Source organism: Dipodomys merriami, unplaced genomic scaffold, assembly GCF_024711535.1.
Source record: "Dipodomys merriami isolate MVZ:Mamm:240054 unplaced genomic scaffold, mDipMer1.0.p SCAF_24, whole genome shotgun sequence".
NCBI classification, from domain to species: domain Eukaryota; kingdom Metazoa; phylum Chordata; class Mammalia; order Rodentia; family Heteromyidae; genus Dipodomys; species Dipodomys merriami.
Window position 1 is genome coordinate 2,576,774 of NW_027203826.1, and position 27,942 is coordinate 2,604,715.

The 27,942-nt window shown below is 44.5% G+C and overlaps 1 protein-coding gene and 1 long non-coding RNA gene across 4 annotated transcripts in view; one reads left to right on the forward strand and one right to left on the reverse strand.

Moving 5' to 3' along the window:
* Positions 1-7,341: 7,341 nt before the first annotated feature.
* Positions 7,342-27,942, forward strand: part of Fam78b (family with sequence similarity 78 member B) — a 92,004-nt gene continuing 71,403 nt past the window's right edge. For both annotated transcript variants that reach the window (XR_011374698.1, XM_070034181.1), the window contains exon 1: positions 7,342-7,782. Coding sequence is in view for 1 of the 2 variants with exons in the window: in XM_070034181.1 (XP_069890282.1) it covers positions 7,520-7,782 (263 nt within the window). In the remaining variant the exon portion in view is untranslated. The remainder of the gene's footprint in view (positions 7,783-27,942) is intronic.
* LOC138835696 (uncharacterized) overlaps positions 10,016-27,942 on the reverse strand; it is a 29,262-nt gene continuing 11,335 nt past the window's right edge. The window contains exons 3-5 of one of the 2 annotated variants that reach the window (XR_011374699.1): positions 25,382-25,473; positions 13,359-13,484; positions 10,016-10,584 (exon numbers count right to left, since the gene is read on the reverse strand). This is a non-coding gene — a long non-coding RNA (uncharacterized lncRNA). The remainder of the gene's footprint in view (positions 10,585-13,358; positions 13,485-25,381; positions 25,474-27,942) is intronic. The other variant, XR_011374701.1, reaches the window with a different exon arrangement.

The following is a 27,942-nucleotide window of genomic DNA, read 5'->3' on the forward strand; positions in this document are numbered from 1 at the left end:
GTCACCTTTTCTTCGCTATCACTTTATATGTACAAGATGCTAGGCATTGTTCTTGTAATTTAGAATACAAATCAAATAAATATGACACAAAAATCTCAAGACAATGATAATATATTCACAAGAGAGACATAAAGAAGTTATATTTTAAATGAGAATGCTGAGCCCAGCACTCAGGAAACTGAAGCAAAAGAACATAGCAAGACCATGTCTTGGAAAAAAACAGAGAGAGAGGGAAAAAATGTGAAGAACAGGATTTTGTATCTTATATGCCTCAAAATCTTCAAACATCATCACAATACCAGGCACCATTAAAAGGCTGAGTGGTAGCCGGGCGCCGGTGGCTCACGCCTGTAATCCTAGCTACTCAGGAGGCTGAGATCTGAGAATCGCGGTTCAAAGCCAGCCCGGGCAGGAAAGACCGTGAGACTCCTATCTCCAATAAACCACTAGAAAACCGGAAGTGGCGCTGTAGCTCAAGTGGTAGAGCGCTCGCCTTGAGCTGAAGAGCTGAGGGACAGCGCCCAAGCCCAGAGTTCAAGCCCCATGACCGACAAAAAAAAAAAAAAAAAAAAAAAAAAAAAAAAAAAAAAGGCTGAGTGGTATTTCTGGAATAGAGTAAGGAAGGAAAGTGATAGAGAAGAAAGGAAAGAGGAATAACAGGAAGGAATTTCATTAAGCTGTTGTTCAGTTTGACAATGCAAACAACATGTGTTCATTATGGCTTCTCCAGAGCAGCTTCCCTTGAACACTTCAATATCAAAGACCAAAATCACTGTGGCCCCAAACCACCAAATTCATCTCTTCCCCTGCAATTAACCTTACCAATTGTGTTACCATTCTTTAAACTCTTGGTCTAGACATCCTGGATTTATCCTTGATTGTCCTTCTCCTTTGATTTTTCTATAAAGCTACTATAAAATCTCATTAGTCTGTTCATTCATATTTCAGTTACTCAGTGGCTAGTCTGTGTTCTGAGCAGGGCTTCAGGGATGGAAAAGATCATCTATAACTGAAGTACTCACAGAATTTGTCATGGGAGTCAGAAAGTGATTGTTGTGTGCTTACATACAGTCTGGGTTTGGGCCCAGCCCCTTGCCACCTGTGACATTGGGGAAATCCTTTGCTCTCTCTGCCACTGTGCAAAGAAATTACCTACAAAAGAAGATAATGAGCCAGTGCCGATGCCTCACACCTATAATGCAAACTGCTCATAAGATTGTAATCCAGAGTAATGCAGTCTGAAACCAGACTAAATAGAAAACTCTGTGGCATTCTATCTCCAAAATCACTAGAAATAAAGCAGAGCTGGATTCATGGAGCAATTGATAGAGCACCAGCCAAGCAAGCAAGCTGAGCAAGCATAAGGCCCTGAGTTCAAACCGAAAGAAAGAATAAAAGAATGAAAGAATGAACAAAAGAACGAAAGAAAGAGAAAGAGGGAGGGAGAGAGGGAAAGATGCTATCATTTCATCAGCTAATACAAGTAAGAAATGAAACACACACCAATGGAATAAGGTGGGATATGAGCATATAGTGAGAGAAGATGGCTTAACCAAAATAGAGAAGCCTTATGATGGAAAAATGAATTATGTGCTTGGGTCAAGGCCCAGGGTGAGTGAGAAGCAATGGAAAGAAGGCTAGAAAAGGAGGTTGGTTAGGTCCCCTCTTGAAGAACTAAAAACCAATCTGAGGGATCTAAGGTGAATTTGATGGTAATGATTGAACTTCGAAGTTTCCATAGTATCAAGAAAAATGATCAAAATTTTCTCTGTGTTAGATTAGAGTGACAAAGGAGAGAGAGGACACAAGGTTGGTTGGTTTCCAGACTCAGAAAACACTTGAGTCATCAGCCAGAAACAAAGCATCTGAAAGGAGATGCTAGATGGTAGGAAGTGTCAAGGAGAGGATGATCATGCATGTAAAATGGGAAAATTTTGAGCAAGCACATGGGTATACTGGCCTCCTTTAGAGAAGACATGCTAGGCTGTCAGAGAAGCTTAGACAAAAGACTTCTATGAAAAAAAAAAGTTAAAAAATCAGTACTTGGTCAATGCAGTGAGGGGCTATAAGGAGGAGAGGGAAAGCCTTAGTAAATGCTACCTTATGATATGGAGACAGCAGGAGTCACCAGAGAAGCTAGGAGGAGAATAAGGGTATGAAGGGTCATAGGATTAAGGGGAAGAAAGAGCATCTAATCCTACTGACCGGATTCGAATGTGGCAGAGGTAGGCACAGGATAGCTGAGGCAGCAAGGCATTCTTTTATGTAGCACCCAGCACCTAACATAATACAAACTAGTACATGTTGGCTATTTGAAGCAGCTATAGATCTTGGGCTCTGAGCCTATTGGTCTTGCCCAGTCTATGCTGAGTTTTGCCTATTCTGGAAGAGAAATTAGTTACTCTAACTCTGAATTTGTGGCCAACAGAGCTCCCAACCAAAAAGAATTGCATCTTTCATTTCACATTCTTGGAACTTGAGGATTCATTTAACCTCTTGCCTATGTGTAGATCATCTGAGTTAGATGGAAATGCATCTGTAATTGTAATGATGTCAGAGGGAACTCATCAACTTTTGCTAGTCTCTTCTGAAGTTTCTGACAATCCTTGCCAAGGTCAACAAGAAAATAGGCCCTTCTGACCCAGACTTTCTAAAAAGCACACTTGACAAATTGAGTAATGAGTCAATCAGTAGGAAAAATAAAGTCAGGGATGACCCTCTTCTGAGAGGACAGAGTGCAGGGTCATGGCAGCTGAGGGAACAGATTGTAATGGAGGCATGGAGGCCAGTCTCCTAGCGAATGTGCTGGAGGGCGGATGCTTGGAGAACTGAGGAGCTCTGTCCCACTCAAGAACATCAAAAGCACAAAGCATAAAGGAGCATTTGTGCTGTGCCCCAAGAATAAACTCCAATGAAGCTATTCTAAAGGAATGACTATCGTCAAGGTCTCGCCATTGGAGGTTTTCCAATTCTTGGTGCCTAGAACTGATGATCCTTGAGGTTGTACACAGTGCTCCAAGATACAGGACATCCCATACCATCAGGAAGGCACACTGAGAAAAACAGGGCAATAGATGCAGTGCAGAATGGGTAAAGCAACTTGTAAGGCTCATAGGAAAGGCAAGGGAAATAAGGTTTTAAAAGATTTCCAATACTTTTTAATCTGTCAAATGTTCACTGAACAGTAACTCCATGCCAAGTACTAAACTGGGCAACAGGACATGATGGCACATTCTCTCAAGGAAGAAAGAGCCTACTGGGGGAGATGAGTGTGACTAAACAACTGTGAACAGCATGAAAGAGAAACTTAGAAGAGCTTGGGGTGTAACTAGAGTGCTTGTTTGCTACGTTTGAGTTCCTTGGTTTGATCCCTGAAAGTAGAAGACAGGGGTGAAAAGGGAAGAGGGGAAAGGTAGGAAGGGAAGGGGAAGAGAAAGGAGGAGGGAGAGGAGAGGAGGAAGAGGAAAGGAGGGAGGAATTTTTACAACAAAAAAAATTCTTTCAAGCATGAGGATTTCTTTACGCAGAACTGCACCGGTGTATTCAGACTAAAGATTCAGGAATAGTAATAGTCTCTAATGAATGACCTGAAGGCCAATGTCATGAGGTAATCTGCTGACACACAAAGTTGAATGGACTACTGGAAGGCCAGAGACTACTCATCAACCATGTATCTGGCGGGTGAACCTCACCCAACACCTGGCATTTGTGTCCCAGTACAGCTTAGCTCTTCTCATGGACATCAACATAGTATTCTCATGCTATAGTTAATTCTTTTTCTTTACAGACTCATTTTCAGGGGAAAATGGAATTAATAATGTAAATGTATAAGGGAACAACATAAGTTTATTTTAATGGTAAAATTTATTTAACCACTTTTATAAATTACCTTGGTCCCATATTTGTAGATCTAGTAAAAGTCAAAAGAAGGTTTCCCTTACTTTTCATTTTCTAATTACACTTCACTGAATTTTATAGTGGAACTTATATGTCATGGTGATATTTATGGTTTTGAAGATTCACCAAGAGTCAAGAGTCAAGAGTCCAAGTCTGGATAATATGTGAATTATGTTTTATTGATACTCTACTATATATATAACAAGGTCTATTTTAAGTTTGAAAAATAAGATTTATTCTCCTTTACATAATTTTCCTATAACTTGGAGGGAATATCATTCCTTTTCCATTTATGAAGGCTTACCATATGCTACCAGAAGACAAAGGAGGTATTTATCCACAAACTGCTGCCTGAAAAGTAACTCAAATTAGAGGATAACCTAATTACCCAACTGAATGATTTTCTTTTGGTCTCTTTCCTGGAATCTAATAGGCATTGAAACTCAAACGCTGACCCTTGTACCAAATACCCTTCAGGAACCTCAAACTTAACATGATTTGCCCAAACCTCAACTCATTTCTTTTGTCTCCTTTTGTCCATACATCTATATTTTTTTTTGATCAATGAAAATTGGACCAGATCTTCCTTGGATATCCAGTCACTAAGCAAATCAAATTTACCTCCTAAAAGCTCACAAATACAGCTAGGCATCTGCAGCCTCACTGCACTACCATATTTAAGACAAAATCATCTGTCATCACAAGATTCTGAAATCTTGCCTTTCCTATTCTCCATATTGCTTCCATTGTAACATGTATAGTATAGTATTGCTTCCACTGGCATTCTGTGAAGAACAAGCTCTATTCTTATCAATAACTGGTTCTTGCACAGTGATTTGATATCTCTGGTCCACACAAAGCATAGTATATGTTGCACACGCACACACATGCATGCATAAGTTGCAGCTACTAGGACTTGAACTCTGAGCCTGAGTTCTTAGCTTTTTTGCTCAAAACTTGCTCTCTACCACTTGAACCACATCTCCACTTCCATTTGCTAATTAATTAGAGATAAAATTGTCTCACTGATTTTTCTGCTGGTGGGCGGGGAGACATTGAACTGCAGTTCTCAATTCTCAGCTGATTAGCTAGGGTTACAGCGGTGAACCATCAGTGCCCTACTCCACAGAGAAATATTTTGAGAAGTGTTTTGCCTATGAATTGCTCTGCCTCTGAGTATCCTGAATTCTTTGGTAGCTCAATGCATTTTTGTACTTGCCAAACTCTCATATTATCTCACACTTTCACCATTGTCTTCTTGGCAAGACTCTAACAGTCCTTCAGGACCCATATATAACTCTCAGTGGCTCTCCTATCTGGTCTTCCATGACAGTAGATTGGATACCCATCCCTACTAAAGCCTGTGTCACCAGTGATTGTAACAACTTGTTAACAGATTTATCTTCTCAGGTGGTCCATGTGCTTTTCTTTTACTTTGAAACCCTGCTACTTAGCAGTCAGGAAGGAAAGGACCTGGTCTGTAGCTACTTGATAAAATGAGAGGCATGTCATCAAAGAGGAAATTTGCCTTTTTTTTGCTAACTATAAAGTGAACTGAGGTGTCAGAAAAGTTAAAACAAGGATGAAGAGTGATTTTAGACTGCAACCAATTTCTAAATTACTCATCAAATCTCTTCTAGCTAAAGATTAACTCTAGTAGCCTCCTGGAGAAGAGTATTTCACACTTGGGTACCAGGCAGATCCAGCAAATATTCAACGATCATGGAAGGCATAGCTAAAACACAGCTGCTGATTTTGAACTATAAATGCAAGACAATGCCCCAGTAAAAGCATCTGCTAAATATTCTTTTTATTTGGAACATTCAGCCACAATTACCGACACCTGTCAGTAGCCTTACTGTATAGAGCATCCAATCAATATATATGGCAGCAGTTCCCACTGGACAACAGTACGAGGTTACTCTTCCTTCCATCATTCATTCATTCATTCAGTGACAACTGCTGGGGCGTCACTATGTACCAGTCACTCTGCAACACTCTGGATAAGATAAAAATGGATTCCTGAGAGACCAGGCTTTCTAGATGAGTTACTACAGATAGATTTGGCAACTTTGTCTGATTAAGCAGTTACTATCTAATCCTGCTGGGTTCCAAAACGTTCTCAAGTTCCCTCTTGTATCTAGCAGGCTTTGGATAACCTCCAGAGAGTAGCTAAACATTCTAATCCAGCTGAATGGCTACACACTAGGCCTGTGTCAAGAGGCAAAGATATTCAGACTACAGGGTTTCTAAAAGAAGGCCAAGTTTATTGCTGCTTTCCAATGTGTGTTTTTCTAATAAGAGCTCTTTCCAAAGATTGGGGGGAAAAAATGAAGGCAGGTAATGAGTAAAGGCTAAGATCGTGCCTCCCCCAGCAACCTGGCATTTCGGTGATTTTCGTGTTAGGGTATGGAGGGGTTCCTTAGGTGTTCTTACTATACACGGTGAGGGAAAGAAATGCTCCCAGTGCAGAGCCATTTAAGGAAAGAGGTAAATTCACTGCATGTTAGGACCCTTGCTGGAGTCTGCACTTCAGCCTTCTGGAATGCAGGTTGCACCTAATTCTACCCTACCAAGCTCTACTGTGAGCAACCCATCTAAGGCAAACCCCTGCTGGACTGCTCTTCCCACCCGACTCTGGACGGAGCCGCGCCCTCGTGGCCCCCACTCCCCGCCCCCCACCCCCACCAGCCCAGGCCACCCACGAACATCCCCCACCCCCCACCCGATCCCACGTGCAGGGTCCCACCCGGGCGCTGGCGGCCCTTTAAACACCACCGCCCTTACGCACCAACCCCCCACCCCCACCCCGCCGGCCCGGACGGCAGCCGGAGAGGGACAAAACTCGTGGCGTACAGCCAGTGTCTTCCGCGGAGCCCGTCCGGGGCAACCCCAGTCCGTGGGGTTCTCCACCCCAGGGGTGGCAGCCCCCTGGCGCCCCTGCCAGGCCCGGGCGGCCTGGCCGTGGAGTGTCAGCGCGGTCCGGCTACGGGGCGGGGCCGGCGGGAGCCGGCCGCCGCCGCTGCCGCTGCCTCCGCCTGCCGCTCGGGCCGCCCGCTCGCCCGCCGCTGGGTGCGCTGCGCGCGGAGAGCAGCCGCGGTGCAGAGGTTCATGCAGCGGCGGCGGCGGCGGCGGCTGCTACTGCTGCCGCCGCGGAGGCAGACAGACCGGGCGCTGCCGCCGCCGCCCTCCCCCGGCTCCATGCCGCCGCCGCCGCCGCCTCTTCCTCCTCCTCTCCGGCGAGGGGCGGGGGGCTCCGGCCCGGGCTGGGCACCGCTCCTGGCAGCGCCGCTCCCCTCCCTGCCCTCAGCCCGGGCGCCGGAGCCGGCGAGGGCACCCGCTGCCTCCTAGGAGCGCACTCTCCTCCGCGCGCCCTGCCGGAGCGAGGGGGCGGGCGTGGGCGGGCGGCGGGGCAGCCACGACCCGGCGCGGCTACAAGAGGAGGGGTCTTCCCTGGAGGATGCCCGGCGGCGGCGGCGGCCGCTCCTCACTCCTAAGCGCGAGCTGAGGCGGACCGGGAGCGAGCAGCGCGTCGCCATGCCAGCGTGACGGGCGCCCCCCGGCTGCCCGCGCGGGCCCCCGCGCTGCCCCACGCCGCGCCGCGCCGGCGCCGGGGAGCAGGATGGGCTGTATCCAAAGCATCACCTGCAAGGCGCGGATCCGGCGCGAGAATATCGTGGTGTACGATGTGTGCGCCACCATCGACCAGTGCCCCACGCGCATCGAGGAGACCTCGCCCATCGTCCTGCGCTACAAGACCCCCTACTTCAAAGCCTCTGCCCGCGTGGTCATGCCCCCCATCCCCCGCCACGAGACCTGGGTGGTGGGCTGGATCCAGGCGTGCAACCAGATGGAGTTCTTCAACACCTACAGCGACCTGGGCATGTAAGCGACCCGGCGCGCGGCGCCAGAGCGGGGTCCTGGCCCCCGGCTCTACACTCCACCCGACCCCCTCCCCAGCCCCTTCTTGCCGCTGCCCTTAGCTTCTTTCCAATCCTTCCTCCCGCCTCCCCACCCACCTCCCTCCTCCCTGCGCTTTTGTTTCAGTGACAGGGCGGGTGACGGGAGGCTCCTCGCGAAGGCATTTTCTCGTTTGCTTCTGACTCCCCAGAAACGCGAGGAGAACCGTGCGGGGCGGGCACGGAGGGTGTGAGGGGTAAAGGGCATCGGGATGTGTGAGGGGGTGCTGGCAAGTGGCTTTGGAGTTGCTGGGCGTCTGTGTTTGTGGGGGTTTGTGGGAAGAGTTTGGAGGAAACGGTAGAGAGAGAGAATGGATGGAGTCCCGGGGGCGCATGGGCTGTGCCGCGCGCGTCCTTTGGAGAAAACCAAGCCGGCTTAGAAGAGAAGGTCCGAGGTGGCCAAGCAAGGAGTTAGTGGAGCTGCCTTGACCCCTTTCCGACTGTGGAATCTGAGCCTTTGTGCCCCGGGCTCGGGAGGCCGAGGCATTTCCTTCTGGACCAGTAGTTGCTGCAGAGCCACCTCTGGCTCCGCGCGCCCGGTGCCTGAGTTCTGGGGCGGTGGAAAGCTGGAAAGCACTGGGCGCGTCCTGGCCAAGCGGGGCTGGTGGCCCTATGGTTGCAGAGGGCTGTTGTGGCACGGGATGTTTCTTATGCTTAAGAAAACGAGGAGTCTCTTAATCTGACTCGTAGGGTCTTTACTTTTCAAAACTTTCCTAACTGCTGGAAGGGATTCCCCAGCGCCCACCGCCGAATCCTGGCGTCGGGCTGGGAGCTCTCCAACTTCTTTCAGCAGCGCTGGTTGGTGCGCGCTCGTTTGGCGGCTGAGGTGGAGATCTGGGATCGCTGTGGCTCCGTCGCCGCCAGGGGCCGACAGCCTGCCCGGGAACAGCAAGCTTCGGTCAGGTCCAAGGCTTTTTTATTTACTAAATTTTTATAACTCCTCGCTTTCTTTAAAAACTAGACTCAGAGCAGCTAGCAACTAAGATATCAGGAAGCTTTGGGGCCTGGATTCGACTTGGTGTGACAATGTAGGTCTACAACCTCCTAATTAGCCTCTAGCCTATAGGGAAACGCTTTTTCTGGAAACACAACCTCATTTCATTCCTTCATCTAAAACTCTAGAGCTCCCAATTTTTACCTATTTAATATGGATATTGGGTGGGGGAGTTCTCGTTTTAAAAGGTCAAACCATCTTTAGCAGCAGTTTGCAGGCTTTTTCTTTGCACTCTGAGAGCATGTAAGTTAACACTAGTCATAGGCGCTAAAAGAAATTTTGACAGATCGTTTCGTTTTCTCTAGAGTTTGCACTTTTCTCTTTAAGCATGAAGGCTCAGTGATAGGGAAAGCTCATTCCTAGTGAAGAACTGTGGATCTCAGTTTGCAGTATGTCTTTGCACACTGTGTTCTTGTCTTCTGGAAGACAATTCGTTGTGAGAAATGGGGTGCATAACTGTTTGGGGTGAATCATGCAATTTAAAAAGACACACCCTCAAAAGAATGCATCTATCTTAACACATGTGTCTGGAAACCGCTTGTTTTTGTTTCTCTTTCTTGAAACTCATTTCCAGCACAGTCAGAGAAAGCCACAGACAGGGCAGGGGCCTGCATCAATCTCATCCCCTTGGTGGTAGTGGGTAACCATGCTGGGGGAGAGTAACCACTTTCCCTGGCAGCCAGGAGCCCAAGGTAGAGAAGCCAGGAAGGACTGACCAGAAGCAGCCTCATTTTCGAAAGACTGCAAGTGAGGCTTTGTGTGGCTTCAGATCTCTTGAACTATCCTTTTCATGAACTATAAAATACTTTGTGCTTCAGAAGTCAAGTGAAGATAGAAACAGTCATGAAGAGTAGGACTTCTTGAATCTGCAAGAGGAGGATATATCCGTATTGGAAGTTTCAATCCCCTAAATCCCCTACAACATACTCCCTGACCTCTCACTGATTTCTTGCATTGGGGATTTGGAAAGAGAGTTTTTATTTCTTTTTAACTGCTACTCTTGATATTTCAAGATGTTGGGTATTTGTGTTTTTAGTGCAGGAGAGCAAAAATAGGCCCTAGGAAATCATAAAATGTATTATTATAGATCTATGTCCAAAATCTACCTGTCTCTTCATGGTTATAATAATTGCTGTGTGTTTAAGGCCACTTTGGAAGCCAGATTTTATTGAACCAATTTCCACAAAATGTTTACACTCTGAAAACTTTGCCAACATAAACTTTTTCATGGGTAGTATTCCTGCATGAAAGTCACTGCAGTCTGTTAGTCATGTCCACTTTAGCCAGTACTTGAGTGGAAAAAAACACTGCAGGCTGAATTTTCACTCCTGGTCAAGCTTCTGTTATGTGAAGTATGATGGGATGAAGGAGGTTGGGTTAGAAAGGTGACTTTTCAACCTTTTTTAAAAGCATTGTGCCAGAGGAAATCCACAGCTTAAAAAAGGCAAGAAACCTCTATTTACAGTGTTAAAAGAAAACATGAGGTTTTTGTGGTTTAAATGTTGCGTATTTCCAAGAAGATCTGAAATAGCTGATGGCATGATGGCTTCATTTGAACTGGAGCTCCAGTGACTTGGCATTTCCTCAAAGGACTCTAGAAGCCAGGCTGGTGAATACTTGTAGCACTTATTTATTTATTTGGGCCTGGTGGATCCTGTTAATACAGCCATCAAACAGACTTCTATAAGACTTCATCCTTTGGGAAAGAAGGGCCTCTGTTTTTCTTCAGTCAGCCTGCAATAAACAAATGTTTACCAAATGCCTCTGGTGCCCAAGCACTGCAAAGGAAACAATGAAATATGCAGGTAGCCTCACTGTGCTCATTTTCTCCTCTTCTCTCATTCTCTCCTCTCTTCTCTTTCTGTGTGTGTGTGTGTGGGTGGGTGGGTGTGTGTGTGTGTGTATGAGAGAGAGAGAGAGAGAGAGAGAGAGAGAGAGAGAGAGAGAGAGAGAGAGAGAGAGAGAGAGAGAGAGCACTCTCCAATAATGTAGGAGAAATGCCTAAGAGAGGAGGGGGACCATCCAGGGTTTTGTAGAAAGGAAATTCCTCAAGCTGGACTCCAAGGGATAGAGAACATCCAGCTAGGCAAAAAAGAGGGATTAAGTTCAATGGAGAAAAACAGAAGATGTTAGGAAAATACAAGGTATATTAGGAGACATGCACAGGCTGCTGTGGGATGTTTAAGGAGAACAATGGGTGAAGTTTGAAGGGTAGAGCGTGTTGTTGAAGAGGGCCTAGAATAATAACCTGGAAAAGAGAAAGTCAGATGATCTTGACCAGACAGAGTACTAAGAGGCTCAGTTTGCCTTCTTCATATTTCCTGAATAGCAGGAACTTCCAACTAGAGGCAGAAGACTTTTATGTTGAGCACTTCTGAATGCTGAAAGACAGCACCCGAGAAGTTTCCTGTGTGGTGTTTGGACAAGGAATGGGGCCCTCTTGTCAGGGCTGAATGAGGTGAAGCTGAGGTCTGGGGAAACCTGTAGTAGGTAAAAGACCTCTTTGCATTGTCGGCTACTGCTAGAAGGGAATCTTCTGGGTCTGCTGACGGCAGGTAGTATACAAACTATCTCAGATGATCGTTTGAATAACGCATCTTTTAGCTTCTATGCTATTTTTCTAGGTGTTCTTTATCTTCCTTTAAAATCTAATATGTTGGAATGTTTCTCTTCTCCTCTTATCCTGTCTCTGGATAATTTTTCCCATTCCAGTGGCAAGAGATGCTCTCTGCAGTATGCAGCCATTTCTAGTCCACATATTTTCATTTGATTATTAGAGGTGTAACAACCAAATGGAAATTTTAAGATGTAGGTCCCACCCAAATGCTGCACCTCCCCCATCCTTCCCCATCTTAATAAATAACAATCCCATTCTGTGAGTTACTCAAAGCATCTGCCTGTCACCCCAGATATTCCCCACATACCCAATCCATCACCAAACCAACTGATTCCTTCTCTGTAACATACACTTGTAACTCAGCCACCACTCTTTATTGTCACTGATGCATTCTTTAAGACATGTCACTATTAGCTACCATCAACTAGTTAGTTCCTGCATGAGCTTTTTCACTGAACATGCCACTTCTGTTCTTGTCCTCTCTCCAGTCTGGTTTCCTACAGCAGGAAGAGTGGTGGAGTAAAAACATCGATGTTATAGCTTCCCTGATTCAAATTTTTAGTGACTTTCAATCACAATGGAGTTCAAAAAACCGCCAGGCGCCGGTGGCTCACACCTGTAATCCTAGCTACTCAGGAGGCTGAGATCTGAGGATAGCGGTTTACAAGCCAGCCCAGGCAGGAAAGTCTGTGAGACTCTTATCTCCAATAAACCACTAGAAAACCGGAAGTGGTGCTGTGGCTCAGTTGGTAGAGCACTCGCCTTGAGCTGAAGAGCGCAGGGACAGCGCCCAAGCCCAGAGTTCAAACCCCACGACCGACTGAAAAACAAAAAACAAAAACACCTCTTCTCACTCTGAATATCTGTTCCAAAGCTATACCAACTTTCTCCAGTTCTTCAAAGGAACTAGCTTTACCCCAACTTGGTCTTCCATGTGCTTTCAGTCTGAAATGCCTTTCCTACTTACCCTGACCTCACTAATTCTTGTTCCTCATTCATGTCTCAGCCACCCTCAGAGAGACCACCCCTGATTTCACAGCTTCCGTCAAGGTCCTCTAGTTCTTCTACCTCATAACACCTTGTTACTGCTGGTGAAAATATAATGAGTTATTTAACTTCTGACTTACTGCTAGAAAATAAGTGCCATAAAGTAGATAATGTATTTGTTTTGTTTTCTATAGACAGGGCCCAGACCATAGCATATGTTCAATAAATATGTGACACGACTACATAAATGAGCCATTTTTATAACCCAAATAGTCAGTATCCTTTCCAACAAATCTTGCAAAATTAACTTGGCCTCTCAACCCTAAGCCTACCCCACAAAGCTCTTGAACATGTGATACTCCAGGACTAGCATACTGTTGCTTAGCACTAACATACAGTTGAACTCTCCACTGGCCTTTCATGTCCATTTTGCTCTATATCACCTCGTTGTAGCATCTGCTTCTCAGTATGGAGTGTGCATCTGTCACATGCTCCATCTCCTTGTTGTGTTCTGTAATCCAGGAGTGGTAATGAGCAAACGCTGAAGCCCCTCTCATATCACCTACTCACTCAGTGTACATTTAGTATCTGCCCAAGGAAACACAATGTAGAAACTTCTGTTTCACCCACATCATTAATTCTGTGACTCTCAGAATTTGTGGAAATTTCTTAAAGGCCTTTTCTGCTTGAGTCATGCTCTCCTAAGCTAGAACTTGAGTATTGCTGCATGTCCAGCATGGCTTGGAGAGTAGCCTTCACTGATCATAAAAATCCTCCCTTGGGCATATTGCTGTTGAAGTCCAAATCAGCCCATCTGTCCAGGAAGTCTCTAGATCTCTTGAGCAACACCCATGTCTCCATTCCCATTACATTCTAGTCAGGAGGCTCATCACCTACAACTTACCAGAAACACAGGAGACCCTGATCAAGAGCAGCAGGTGGAAATACAGGATGCAATTCCCTGATGCATGTCCTGAGTGCCCTTGAGGGGAAGATGGCCTAACCCTTTTGCCTGTAATCTCCTCCATCTCTATAAAAGAGGAGCAGCAGAGGATTAACTGGTTTTATCAGCAAAGCATTAAGCTCACTGGAGATAAAGCACAACTCCAGAGTTGAGGGGTGGGGGGAAGCTGAAAGGATAGGGAAGGAGAGAAATGGTTAGGAAAAAGGTAGAAGGAAAGAAAATGTGGCTTGTGTAGCCTGGAATGCCAGTCTGCAGCTTCATGGGCACTGGGTAGATTAGGGAAAGCAAGGAGAAGAGATAAGCCTCAAAGGCATCAGAGACCTTCTTCAGGGGAGCAGGCGGAAATGTTGTCTTTGGAGCTAGGTCTGCTGGGGCATTAAGTTCCAGATTAATAATGAAGCTAGCAATTGATTAAGGAAATTAAAATTGTGGTGTGACCTGCAATGTCCCAAATATCTCCTTTACCTCTTCCTTGTATGCTCTCTGAGCCTTTCCAGCCATTCTGGGTACAGTTATTAGCATCATCTTTGGTACTGAATTGTACAGCTATGAAGTAAGTTTCCTGAGACCAGATATCTAGTCAGTGGCAGAGCTGGGATAGTAAGCCATGTCTTCTGGCCCAGTGTCCTACCACTCTATACATAAACACAGAGTGACCTGTAATGAGGACGAGTTGTCCCTCCATTCATAGAAAACCTAGTACATGTTGAGAATCCTTTATCCAAAATGCTTGGCATCAGAAGTGCTTCAGCATGGAGATTTTTTTTTAATTTTGGAATATGTGCATATACATAACAAGATATCTTGTTCAGACTCAAGTCTGAACACAAAATTAACTTATGCCTGATGGTAATGTTGTACAGTATTTTTAGTGTGCCTGTGTTTTGACTACAACCCATAGGATGAGATCAGGTGTAGAGTTTTCATTTGTGGCACCAAGTTAGAGCTCAAAAAGCTTTAGATTTTGGAGCATTTTAGATTTTAGTTTTTCTGTTGGGGTTTCTCAGCTATAGTTACTACTGCTATATCATTGTCCTAGCTCATTAATGCAGAGCTGCTTGTGGGAAAGTCAGCATTGCTCAAAGGCCTCAAGTAAATGGCTATATATAACTCCCTTTTATTCCCCACACCATTTTACAATACTGGGACTTGACAATACAAGGCCTCATGCTTGCTCTATCCTTTGCACTATGTTCCCTGTAGCTTTCTTCTTATCAGACTCCTTTCTTTGTCTATTGTGGTCCACTGAGAAAAAAAAAGTTATTATGGATGGCAGAGGCCACTATTCTGGTTAGGTTAACACTAAATAGGAAGTGGCTAGAGTTTAGAAGTCGTTTATTATGGAATCCCTTGAGAAGAGAAGTAACTGGAAATTAGCAGTAATGGAGCATTCTGGAGAACACTTATAAATAGACAGAGGCTTTGTGGTGCACATAGTCCCCGGGCGGGTCTAGAGCCTGCATTCCACCCCCAGAAATGCCCTCAATGTGGGGTTGTTCCCCACATAAACAACCTGAAGCAAGTTGCCTCTTGTTCTCATCAGTCCAAATCAATGAGGTATTTAAGGGTTGTTCTGGAGTTGTCATTGATTTTAGTAAAGAGAGGGTAAGTGTGTATATATGTGTGTATATATTGGACAGTTGTCCACATTAAGGGATGCCTGGGGAATCTAGGAGATGCTGTTTGAGAAGGGAAAGGAAGGGGAAGACAACACACAAGTAAAGGTGTGTGTGTTTGCCAGGATGCTGATATCCTTCATACATGGCTTCATGGAAAACTTACCCAGTGAAGGGGGTTTACCTATTGCCAGGTTTAGGGAGGCTTGATAATCCTCTAAAGCCTCACAGCCAGCAAGCACACAGACGAGCAGACAAACCCACATCCTCTGACTGCTCTATTTCTAGTGGACTGCCTTGCCTCACAGGAAAGAGGCTCTGTGAAGTTGTTCTTCAAGATAAAAATATTGAATTTAGCCTTATTGTTTTTATCTGACATGTGCCTTTCCTCACTCCTTTGAAACTGAGCTTTGGGATCATGAATGCAGACCTCTGAATTCCCCGTAGAAGTGATGAATACTAAGTGATGAATACTAAGAGTTTATGGAAGGATAGGAAAAAAGACAGCAGGAGCTTCTCCTCTATACTGAGGAGCTCACTGCCTGGGAGCTAGAGACTACCATCCTCTGTTCTCAGGTCCCATACTGGCCACGTTGAACTATACATTCTAGCTATGTGCCAACACTTCCAGAACTTCTCTGTGGTCACACATCAACCTTGAAAGGTATCCCTGGGTCCCAGTAGACAGTAGTTCACACCACTAAGGGTCTGGATTTTGGAGCTCAATTCTGTTCTCAAACTCTGGGTGGGTGACTATAAGGAAAAAGAAGATTCCATTCTGGTGGTGGAAGATACTTCTTGCTCTTCCATAGCTCTTTAGATAATCTGAATCCTCAGAATTCTTCTAACATTCCTTTTATCAAGCCTTATGAAGGCCTCTCTGCCTGCCATATCAGCTGTATGGACTCTGGAATACATATCAGTTGAAATGATTCACTGTGCCAGTTGGAAATCTTAACTGCAGGCTCCCCAGCACAGGGGTTCAAGCCAGAAGATCACAGTTTAAATGCCTGCTTTGTGACCTTCACAGGTTCCTTAACAATTCCATGTCTAATTTGTCTGAACATAGATGGGCATCCTGTTTCTTATACAATAGATTAGAAATCAAGTGAGATTAAAAAGTCAAATGTTCTCCAAACCATAACATACTATATACATATATGTGTATATGTATGTATTTCTTTTGTTGGTTGTGGGGCTTGAACTCAGAGCACTATACCTGAGCCTTTCTGTGTTCAAGGCTAATACTCTACCACTTGATCCACACCACTTCTGGTTTTTGAGTGGTTAACTGGAGATAAGAATTTCATGGTGGAGGGGGAGCTGGGAAGGTGGCTCAGTGGTAGAGTGCTTGTCTTGTATGCATGAGGCCCTGGGTTCTGTTCCTCAGCACCACATAAGGAGAAAAAGCCAGAAGTGGTGCTGTGGCTCTAGTGGCTCTAGAGCGATACATGTATGGACATATCATTGTGATGCTGCTGTATAGTTAAAATACACTAATTTTTAAAGTTAAAAGAATGACAGAAAAAAAGAAACGTAAAAGAAAAAAAAAAGAATGAGATAGGTAGAGGTACAAAAAAGTGGCATTATGGGGTAAATGTGGAAAACTCTCCACAAATATTAAGTTAAATACAAAATATACAAGATAATACATTAAAGGAAAAAAGTGAACAGCCAGGTTCTGGTTGTGTCCTATGACCTCCAGGCAGACAAGGCCTTAGAGGATGGAGGCTGTCATGTCAGCTCTCCTCAGCCCCACTCAGAGCAGGAGGGAGGAGAAGGCTTTCTTTCTAACTGTGAACCAGGGCTGTTGTTTTCTACTGATGCTCAGGAGTCACTCCTCCGGGATTCCACCCAAAAGTCACCCTTCAGTTCTGTTCCAGGTAATATCTAGGAGCTTAGCTTCCCTGAATGATATCTGAGGCCTAGTAGAATCTTCATGGGAACAGCCTGTACCACTGCAGTCCTTCTTTGGTGACGGTATCAGTTGAGCTTGAGTAAGAAGCTACAGTGTACCCAAGGCAAGGACTTGGGCCACACTACAGCCTGAAAGTTACATTATTCATGCCCAAGAAAGTTGTGGATTTACAACATTAGAGGAGACAGATGAGACCAACACCCAACATCTATGTTCAAAGCTAGTTTTTGTTGTTGTTGGTCTTGGGGCTTGAACTCAGGGCCTGGATGCTGTTCCTGAGCTCTTTTGCTCAAGGTTAGCACTCTACCACTTTGAGCTGTAGGGTCACTTAATTGGAGTTAAGACTCTCAAGGACATTCCTGCCAGGGTAGGCTTTGAATCATGATCCTCAGATCTCAGCCTCCTGAGTAGCTAGGATCACGGGCATGCAGCCAAAACACCTGCTCGAAAGCTATTTTTAATATTGCTTGTTCTTTCTTTCTGTTTTGGGTTTTTTTTTTAACTGTATTTTTTTTTGTCTTTTCTTTTTTGGTATTGGGGATCGAACCCAGGACATTGCACTTGCTACGCAAGCGCTTTGCCACTGAGCTACATCCAAGCCCATAATTTTGTCTTTCTGTAAGAGGACCTCATGATAATTATGAGACATTTTTAAGGGCAATAGATATTCTCTGTGTTCCATAGGCAAGGTGAGGCCCAAATAGATTAAATAATGTGTTCAAGGTCATCCTGGCAAGCACTGATGGAAGTGGGCCTGATGCCAAGCCTCCTGCCCCAGTATCCTTTCCCATGCCATAGTCAGCCAACCAGGATGGAGATTGGTGACAGGTCATCCTGAGATATGTTCAAGCCTCTGGGTCAGCCAGCATGTGGGTATCTTTAAGGATGTCATTTATGGCCTCTGCATACCAACAGGAGAACAGGAACTAAAAGCATTGCACAAACACAAAAGAGAAATTTTTTTAGGCTGTCAGATTAGAAAAAAAGTCATTAAGGCCATGTGCCATGGATGGTCCATCAGTAGGGTGATTGTGTCAGTTCTGTCTCCAAAACCTCCACTGGTTCATGCTCCCAGAGTCTGACCTTTCCCCAGCTGGCTCATGGGCCTTTGTCAGGCTGATGCACTCAGAGGCTGTCAGAGGTCTGGCTAATGGGAAGCACTAAATCGACATCCTCAGTAAGCAGCCTGTGCAGCATCCTGATGGGGCAGACGGGCCAGGGCTGCCAGGGATAAGTGGTAGCAGAGACAGGCTTTGGCAAGGCTAAAAGCTGCCAGAAACAGGCAAATTAGATGTTGCTTTGCCCTTCTCCTGGTGTGATGGGGGAGTCAGGAGATGGGAGGGAGCATCTGAAGGGAATCTGAGATGCTGCTTCAATGAGAGTAGGATCTTATCTGCTCATTCCTCTTTTTTCCTGATAGCCATTTCAAAATGACATCCTCCTTCCACATCAGAGCTGAGGAAATCATCTCAATAATGACTCAACTATGAGTATTTGTTTCAAACTTCCTTAATCCATTTTCACATTCTTTAGAAAGGGTGAGAGATTTTCACCATCAAACTAAACCCCAGAATATAAACCCAATTGAAAATATTTTTTGACCTTTAGAACTAAGAAAACTGCCTTTTGTTAGGCAGCATATTACTTACTATGTCTCCCTATGAAACAATAGCCAACTTACTCAATGATAATAAAACTATTTATTGGACATTTTGCTAGTAATAGATGCTTCATATGCTTTGTCTATAAAGCAGTTACCACCATTATTTCCCTTGGATTAAGATACTGAAACTGAGGCTTAGAGAGGTTGGGTGGCATGCCCACCATTACCCAACTCATTAGTTGCAGACAGACATAGAAACTAGATTAAACTAATTCTAATGACTGTGATGGTTTCTTGCCTTATAAGAGTTGAATGGGGGAAAAAAGTGACTGGATGAGTAAATGATGTATAAATCTGTAAATAGGGAGCTGAAGACATTGCTTTTACCCTTGCTGAGGAGATCTGGGAAACAAAGAATTTAAATCAAATCAGAAATATCTAGCATACTTACCTCTCCAGCTGCCTGGCTCACTCAGAGGATCATCTGAGCACCCGAGTCAGTACTCTTTGCCCTTCCAGCCTACATTGCCAGTGATTGCTACCATCTTCAGTCACACTTTCTACCCTTCAAATTGAAGAGTAGAAAAGTAGCTAGGAAAATGCAAATGGTGGGTCAGAAGAGTCCTTCTGAACTCATAGAATTTTAGCGTAGAATATCATCTTTCAGCCCTCCTCTTTTCAGATGGCTGCTAAAACACAGGGAATGGCAATGTGAGAATGTGAGGGTTCAATACCAGGACTCAGACCCCAGTTTGTCCAACCCAGTAGCCAGTGGTTTTCATATCTGGGTCTTTACCACTGTCTCACTCCATGGGTTGTGGCTAAAGTCACCCCTAGTCCCCCAGTCTGAAAACCAGTCATCAGCGCCTCCTAATTTTTTTAATCACTCCTCCTTCGCTGTTTGCCGAGGGTCTAGGTCTTCAGGTACAGATGGCCACCTGCCCAAAAGAGAAAACAGATGCCATCCCTTGGCAGTACAAAGAGGAACTCAAATCAGCCCAAGGGATATCTCTGCACTTGCCAGGAGCAGTGAGACCAGCCTACTCCCAGCGTCCATACACAATTATTAGCAAGTTAGAGAGGAGAGGGTCTCCCCAGAGACATTCTTCACAGATGGCAGGAAATTGGAGGGCCTGTCAATCAAGGGAAGAAGGATGTATGGAGAAATTGAGATTCAGCTGGGATGCCCCAAAACCCTGACCTCTGTTACTCCCACTCCTACCAGCTCAGTTGCTAGTAGCAGGCAGGCATTGACTTTCCTGTGGGTAGGCTCCTCCTACCCACAGACAGGCAAGGTATCCTCCTGGCCCCTGGCAGCTCCAGAAGAAACAAGATCCAAGTAGTGTCAAAGATGACAGATTGTGAGGGGGCAAGAGGCCCTCCCCTGACAGCAGGGCTAAGCTGGGAGGGCCTGCAAAGAAGAACAGATGGAGGGATATCCTAGCAGCCTGGGAACTGTCTCTGTTGTGGCTTTTTAGTTGGGTTTCAGTCAATTTTTTCATTTCTTTTTGGGGGGAGATTAGTTGGTTGATTTTGTTAAAATGGCATTTTAGTATAGGGACATGATCTAATGTGCTGTGTCTGCTTACTCTGAAAGAGGCAGGATGGGGAAGAACAAAAAATGAATAAATCCAGCGTACTACCTTTTGCTTTACCCTGGTTAGGATTTAAGGTGGATATAGAGGAAGGACTTCAGAGGAGACAGGTATAGACTTCCCAGCAGTCCATCACCACTCTGAGTTGAATGACTCCAAAGCTGTCCCATGCACCAGTCCAGACTGCCTCTCATGAAGAGGACTTTAAAAATCCAGGGTGGTATCAGGGGATTCACCTCTCCTTACCTCATCTTGTTTCAACCTTGCCATGCTCTCAAAAACCTCTTCTAGAGCCTAGTTTCTGACTTGTAGGACAAGGCATCCCCAGGTCTTATAGCCAATATGGATCCCCCTACTCTGTGTCTACCTGCCTGGTATGACTTTTGTAAGTCCTGTTAACTTTCAGAGCTCTGGATGCCTGTTTAATCAGTCCTGCTGCCTGATTCCTTCATATTTGTTGTCAGGCTCATGGCTGTCTTTGTCAAGATCTACTGCTTGTCATGTCTTTATGCCCATCCTAACATCTACCTGTCCAGTCTCTGACACTGTACTCAAGTTGGCCAGCATTTCAGGCCACTAGACCTAACTGTACTGCCATCTCCAGGTCCCCTGTCCTCTTGGATCCTCTGATTTCTAATTAGTTCCCTGTCTTGGCCTCATGCATTCCCTTTGAGGCTGGAGAGACAAAAACAGAGAGACACAATTGAAGGACCAATGCTATCCTTTCCTTTTCTCCTCAGGGCTCAAAAACCATTCTGACCTCTACCTTCTCTCCAGGCCTAGCTGGGCTTCATTGTTTTAGCTCATGAGTAATCTAAAGGGCAAGCTAGACTGTAGTTCTAGATGTCTGATGAGGAAGTTGAAACTTAGTTCAGATCAGAGCATTGAGGACTCAGCAGGTTGAGTTTGGAATTCAGGGAAGAGGAGGGTTAAACTAGCAGGCACTAAGGACCAGCTCATTCCCACAACAAAGAGAATGGGTAAGAAATAATTTAGAGACCATAGTTTTCTATCATTGTCTTTTTGATAACTATCAGAAAGACATGGACATCAAGAGCATACTCTAAGATGTGAAAAAGAAGATAATTTAGAGTTCAGAGAGGGCCAAGCTGGGTGTGATGGCTCATGCCTGTAATCCTAGCTACTCAGGAGACTGAAATCTGAGGTTCTCTGTTCAAAGTCAGCCAGGGTAGGAAAAGCTGTGAGATTCTAATCTCCAATAAACCACTAGAAAAATGGAAGTGGTTCTGTGGCTCAAGTGGTAGAGCACTAGCCTTGAGCCAAAGAGCTGAGGGATAGCACCCAGGCCCAGAGTTCAAGCCCCACAACCAACAAAAAGAGAGACAGACAGACAGACAGACAGACAGAGACAGAGACAGAGAGAGAAAGAGAGGGCCAACAGAAGTCACAGTGGGCCTAGTCCCTGCCTGGCAAGGCCAAATTCTCAACCTTTTGTCATACTCTATGCCACCAGGTGTGAAGCAAAGCCCAAGCAAAGTTAGTAGCTGCTCTCATTCCTCTCTGCCTGGTACCCAAGAATAACAACACACCATGTCATCCCCTCCTACAAAGTTCCCCAAGCAATCCATCTCTAGCTGAGTTGGTGGAACTAGTAGCTAGCTGAGAGGGAAGGGAAGGTAACAGCCAGAACACTGAAGTGGGTTTTCTATAGCCATGGTAGGCCACTCACTGCACTGCCTAGTGCCTGGGCTTCTGGAACTCTCAAGTGTCTCTGAGAGAGGCTGTCTTCAGAAACTGAATCCTAAGTGAATCTAGACCATCTGTATACCTGAAGGCTGGCTTCATCACAATCCAAAAAAACTTCCAAAGGTTGATGTGCTACATAATTAGACTGAGAACTGGACTGGAAGGTTGACTTTTCAAGAAGAATCATGGTATAGACAATGTCAAAGAATCCCTTTCTCCCACAGGAGCTAGCAGGCCCTTGAAATTAAGTGGAAGGAGAGAAGTAAGTCTGTCTACATAATAAAGTTTTTATAGAAACTCTTGTCTGTTGACCTTAGGGTCTGTGCACCAATTCTCTGGTGCTAAGTTATTCAATAGTTGAGTAGATCCAGCACTTGTAGCACAGTTTCTTAGAAACATTACTGGAACTGTTTTTGAATGCCCAAAACCTTGATACATTCTTCTCCACTTATTCACCCTTTTATATCAATGTTTCAGATTCTAGAAGTTGATTGACATATAGACCAGGTTATCAGCACTTAGTCAAGAAGAACAGGAACACACAGGAATGTCTTAGTCTTCATTATGAGAGGGAAAGCCATGTGCATGCTTGGGAGGTTTTTGTTGTGGTGGTGGTGGTTGTTGTTGTTGTTTACAAATTTACTTTCAGCATCTGGTACTTCTTGAAGTATTTGGTCATCCAGAGTCTAGAATTAGACTGTAGAATCTTTGCTTTCCAATTCCCCCCACCCCACACACACAAAAAAAATTCTGATGTTTTCTTGCCACCCCTCAAGTGAAAAAGGCATTGAAAAACATTTTGTCAGAAATGCCTTTAGTAGGATGAGAGAGTAAACCACAGGGATGAATTTGATCAAAATACAGTATACATGTATGGGAATAGCAAAATGAAATTCGTTTGTATAATTTATCTATGCTAATACAGAAAGACTGGGGAAGATGAGAGAAATGCCCCTGGTTAAGCTAAAGTAGAATAACCAGAGAGAGGAAAAAGGGTGGGAAATCAGGAATATATCCAAAGTTCAAATCACAAAGCAGTTTATAGGGTAGTACTGTATTCTGAGCAAGTCTACACACAGTCATTTTCAGCCTCAAGTTTTCTGCTGCTTCTCTGATGCTGTGTGACCAAAGCATGATACAGAATGAGGCCTGCAGCCTCCTACTTAGAACAAAAATCTCAATTCTGAGTCATTCCATCCAACTTCTACATGTTTCTGATTTGCTTCTATGTATGATTTTTTTTAAATCTGTAGTTCTCGTGTGTAAGTTCAAGCTTATTGATTGTGTTGAGCAGATGTTCTACATTATTCTGTTCTATAATTTATTCTAAATGATTCTTGATAATTTTGTCAGCTTGATCTATCAGTTATTGGGATCTGCTGCAATTTTTCTCTATGTGTTCATGATTCTTGAAGTTTTTGAATTTTGCTTTATACCTTTTGAGGTTGAATCTGTTTACCTCTTAAGTTTTTTATTTTTCTTTTTATGCATCCAAAGAAGAAATTTGTAATGAACATATTTTCCAACATAGTTTATAATGATTTGCTTACAAGATTCTTCAGTCCCTCTATTATAGACAAAAGCTTTTAGTGGCTACATTTTCTAGTTTGGGTGAATGTCACTTTTTTTAAAAAGCTGTGTAGGCAAAACTCTTTGATTTAATAGAACAGATTTTGTAGCAATCTGCTAGTAAGGATTGAGATAGGAGCCAAGGCACCATAAGAGCCATAGGTCTAAGGCCAAGGACAAAGGAGCTCAGCAAGTCACAACATAGTGCACTGGGCATAACCAACTAGGGCAAACTGCAGATCCAAGTTCTCCAAGGTGTTGTAAGGCATTCTGCTGAGTGACTATGGCTTTTGTCACCCACCTGTCCACACTCTAGGTAGTGGTGACTCTGTCCTGATAAGCCTAAAGTTTCTTCCAGAATGAAATCTACATTCCAAGGATGTTTCAAGGCTCTCCTGAAATGTAGCCATCCTCAGTGTCTCCCTGCAGCATCAGAGTCACAAATAACTGGCTCCAGAATCCCCTACACCTGTTTCCTGCCCTTACCCCTAGGGCTCATTTTGCACTGGCATTTGGCTTCCGGCTGGCAGGAGATTGTCTGCTTCCTTTTCTTCCAGATGATTCTGAGAAAGATCAACAGAGGGTAGGGAGATTTGGGGGGCGGGGGGGGCGGCGATGGAGCAAGGAGGTTAAATGTCTGCATTTGGAAGGTGTTTCCTTTGAGAAAGGTGTACATGCCTAATCTCACCCTGACAATCAGCAGGCTGACTTTCTCTGTCTTTTTATCCAGCCCTCTCCAGGCAGAAGCAGCCAGTTCCTGAAAGTGTTCTTGTAGGTTCTCACTTGGTCATTCTTTGTACTCTGTTTTCAGAGATCTGGCTTGACCTGTTTGCAGTCAGGAGAGAATTCTCCTTGTCCTCTTGCTCACTGATCACACCTAGGAATTACTATTATCCCATCCATAACCTTGCTTTTTATCTTTTACACTATAATATACAAGTAAGGAAGGTCAGCTCTTACCCTTGACCACCTTTAGGATTTTCTGGCCTTATTCAGTTACCAAATACCAGCCTTTCCTATTCTGGCGTTGAACAGGTTTCCCTTCTCTGTGATCCTCTTCATTCCCAGCTCTCCTAGAGTGAGATTCTTTCTGTCCTCTCCTCCTAGACCTGAACTCCAGCCCAGCAAGCACCAGATCTGAAACTCTTAAAGTCTCAGAATTAGGTTATGAGGAATCCTAATGACTTTTATGTGTGTGATAGATGGCATGTAACCTGCGGAGCATGCCTATAAGAAATTGCAGGTCATTATCAAAGTGGTAAACTGAGCCTGAGCACTAAATACAGAGGGAGGTGGAGATCTTAAGATACCTAAAGGGGAAACTTTGGAAACTCCTACTGATCTATATGAAGCAAATGCTGATGCTTGAGAAGCAGTTTCTATATGTTTAGAGCTTGACTGAGATGTCTTCCTAAGATTCATTTTCCATGATACCTTCTGGGTTTTAGCATAATGCACACTCCTGGCCCATCGTGTGGCCTCATCCTCCTTTTTCTGGATCATCTAGGTCTGTTTATAGAAAGCTTCTCACCAGTTAGATGATTTCATAAATTTTATATCTTTGCTATTGGCAGAGTAGAACTATGTCTTTGGAGTGTTTGCAGCTCAGTTCCGGGTTAGAGAATCTTCTCCGAACACTGGGAAGAAAGGACAGTTTTTTCTCCTTATCCCAGGGGACTATACCATCCTAACTAGCCTATCAATGGGTCTTTACTCATTATTTTATCAAACATTTTTAAACATCAGTTTTACATCAACCATTGTTCTAGGTACTGGAAGGCCAGGAAAAATAGTAAATTTAGTAAGTGGTAAAACATAATGGCTTGTATCCCAAGTATCAAAAACCCTAAATGAAAAATCGGAAAATTCTTGTAAAGTCAAAACCCTTTGTAAAAAAGTGCTGGTGGCAGTAAACTCTGAGACATCAGTCCATCAAACTAAAGACCTAAAAGTACCTCTCTGAATTGTCTTCAGGGAAGATTCTGGACCTCCTGGTAGTAGATGCATACAGAGTACTCTCATTCACATAGTTTATGTTCTGCAGTAGCTGTGAAAAGAAGGCAGAGGAGGCATCATCTTTCTTTTGCATATGAAGTAATGACTGAGTCTCAAAAAAATTATATGACATGTTCAAGGCCAAAGGGAACAAAAAATAAAAATAAAAACTCACTTGTGACTCACTGTCTACTTCTTCTCCAGGTCCCTGTCCTAGTGGCCTTCAGGTTTTGAATTGGAGCACCAGTTTAATATGCAGCCAACAACAAAAAGCATTAGTCACCTTTCATTTGGAAAGCTTGCATGAATGAGCTCTATTTGGTGCCAGAATTGTGTCTGGATTGAGCTTGTCTTTGATAAGGTACAAAGCCAAGACCAGACATTTTGCTGACTTTTGCTAACATAATGTTTTGTGGCCTATCTTAGAGTCATAAAGCAGCTGGACAGGAATGTGGGGAAACATGTGACTCATCTCTTCCTTCCTTCCACACAGCTCAGAAGCAGATGAAAATCCTCCTCCTTGCAGGTTCTTCCATGGTCCTATTGCCCACTAAGAAATCTTCTTTCCTGTTGGAAGCCTGGGAAAATTACCAATGCTTGTTGGCTTTGGGCACAAGTCTGCAGGATGCCCAGGAAGGCAAAATGCCAGGTGTATAATGGAAGGCTGGGGGCGGAGGGTGAGGTGGGCAAAGCATTCTCAATGTGCAATGCCTTGGTACCATATTTATGGGGCCCCTCCAACTTGCAAAGATGAATGTATTGGAAGAAATACTGATGGAGAAGAGGGAGTCTGAGGATGAGCTATGGTTCCTGCAGCTTTTGGCTTCCTAAGTCTGTGTATATCAGAGAAGGGTTCAGATAGATTGTCCCAGCACCATCCAGGTGCACCATGCCATAATTAGAACAAACTCCTTCCAATTTGAGACCGTTATCTCCATGTTACCACTTGTCTTCTTTGGCATAGCTTGAGACTCTAATAGGCTTGAGTTATAGCTTGAGTCTAATAGGTGGTACTAAGCTCCTACTTTACCTCTGAATTTTTTTCAAAGAAACCCAGAACTTCATTTCATGAATAAGGGGCAAGAGGAAGGGATTGTCTTTTTTCTGCAAAGATGAATGCGTTTGCAGACAAGCCTTTGGGTGAGGTCTGGAGATGAAGAACATAGAGAGTTTCTCCTGGGAGGCAATGTCAGGTCTCTCCTCCCTTGTGGGCTCTATAGCTTTGATGTTGTTCCCCTCCCCTAGTCCACTGCAGCTGAAGAAAGTTAGTTTACACACTGTTACTGAAGAAAATAGCTGAGGTTTAAAAGATAAACAGCCACCCACTCCCTGTCTGTCAGAAGCCAGCACAGTTTAAGATGAATGGGGACCTCTGTCTGCTCCCCACTCCACCCACCCCATTACTCCCTGATCCTTTCTGCTCAATCCAGAGGACAGCTAGTCTCCTCCTCCCTGGCCCTCTGTCCCACCTGTGGAGGGAGACAAATCAGAATTGAGGTAATCCATTAAGAAATGTTGAATGTTCATATGCCTTCCTTGCATAAAAGCAGTTTAAGGGTTCCTGTGATTTTACATTTAACTCTGTCTCTTTCATTTCCTACAAATTTATTGCCATCTGTTGATTTCATTCCTGTGACACCCACATTAAGATCATTCATAAGGAAGATCCAACCCATTCCTAGACCCCCTCCTTTACTCACAGCTCTCTTCTGTCCTAATGCCTGAACTTGGATCTGTGAAAATGCTTACACACAGAGAGAGAAAGAGAGAGGGGAGGGAGGGAGGGAGGGAGGGAGGAAGGGAGGGAGGGAGGGAGAGAGAGAGAGATTATCAAGCAATTCTGCATTTTGGTATATGGTTCCTAAATAATTCCCTTGAGAAACCTGGTTCCTGGAACTATTCCTTGGAGCTCAGGATTTCTTTGGTATTTTTTGTCAGCTATTATAATTGTCCCTTTACTTGTTCCTTTTTCACTTTTATGGAAAGTGAGTTTTCATCTGTCCTTCAGCATCTAATGATAGACATTCCCTCCCACTCCTACCCCTCCTCTACACCCCCCCCCCACTGAGTTTGGGTGAGAACTATATGAGATGTCCCACAAACACTTGTGTATGGCACAAGGCACAGCATATGGTGAAGGGCTTAATAGGTATTGTTGCTTCTGGTGAAATTTTAGTATATGCTATGTTTGTTGGCTAACCTGATTTTCATCAGACCTGTAGTCTATACTCCACAGGTCTCATCATCTCTCATAGTCATTACTACCTGCCTGCCTCCCAACCCTCCTGTCTTCCCCTCCACCACCTGTCTCCCATTCCACACCACAGCAGAGCAGGCAGGTCCAAATATAAATATGTGTGTGCGCGTGTGCACACACATACATGCACACACACACACACACACACACACACACACACACACACACACACACACACACACACACACACACACACACACACACACACACACGGAAAAACCTCCTAAGTTTCTGTTTCCTTTTAAAAATAAATCCAAACTTATC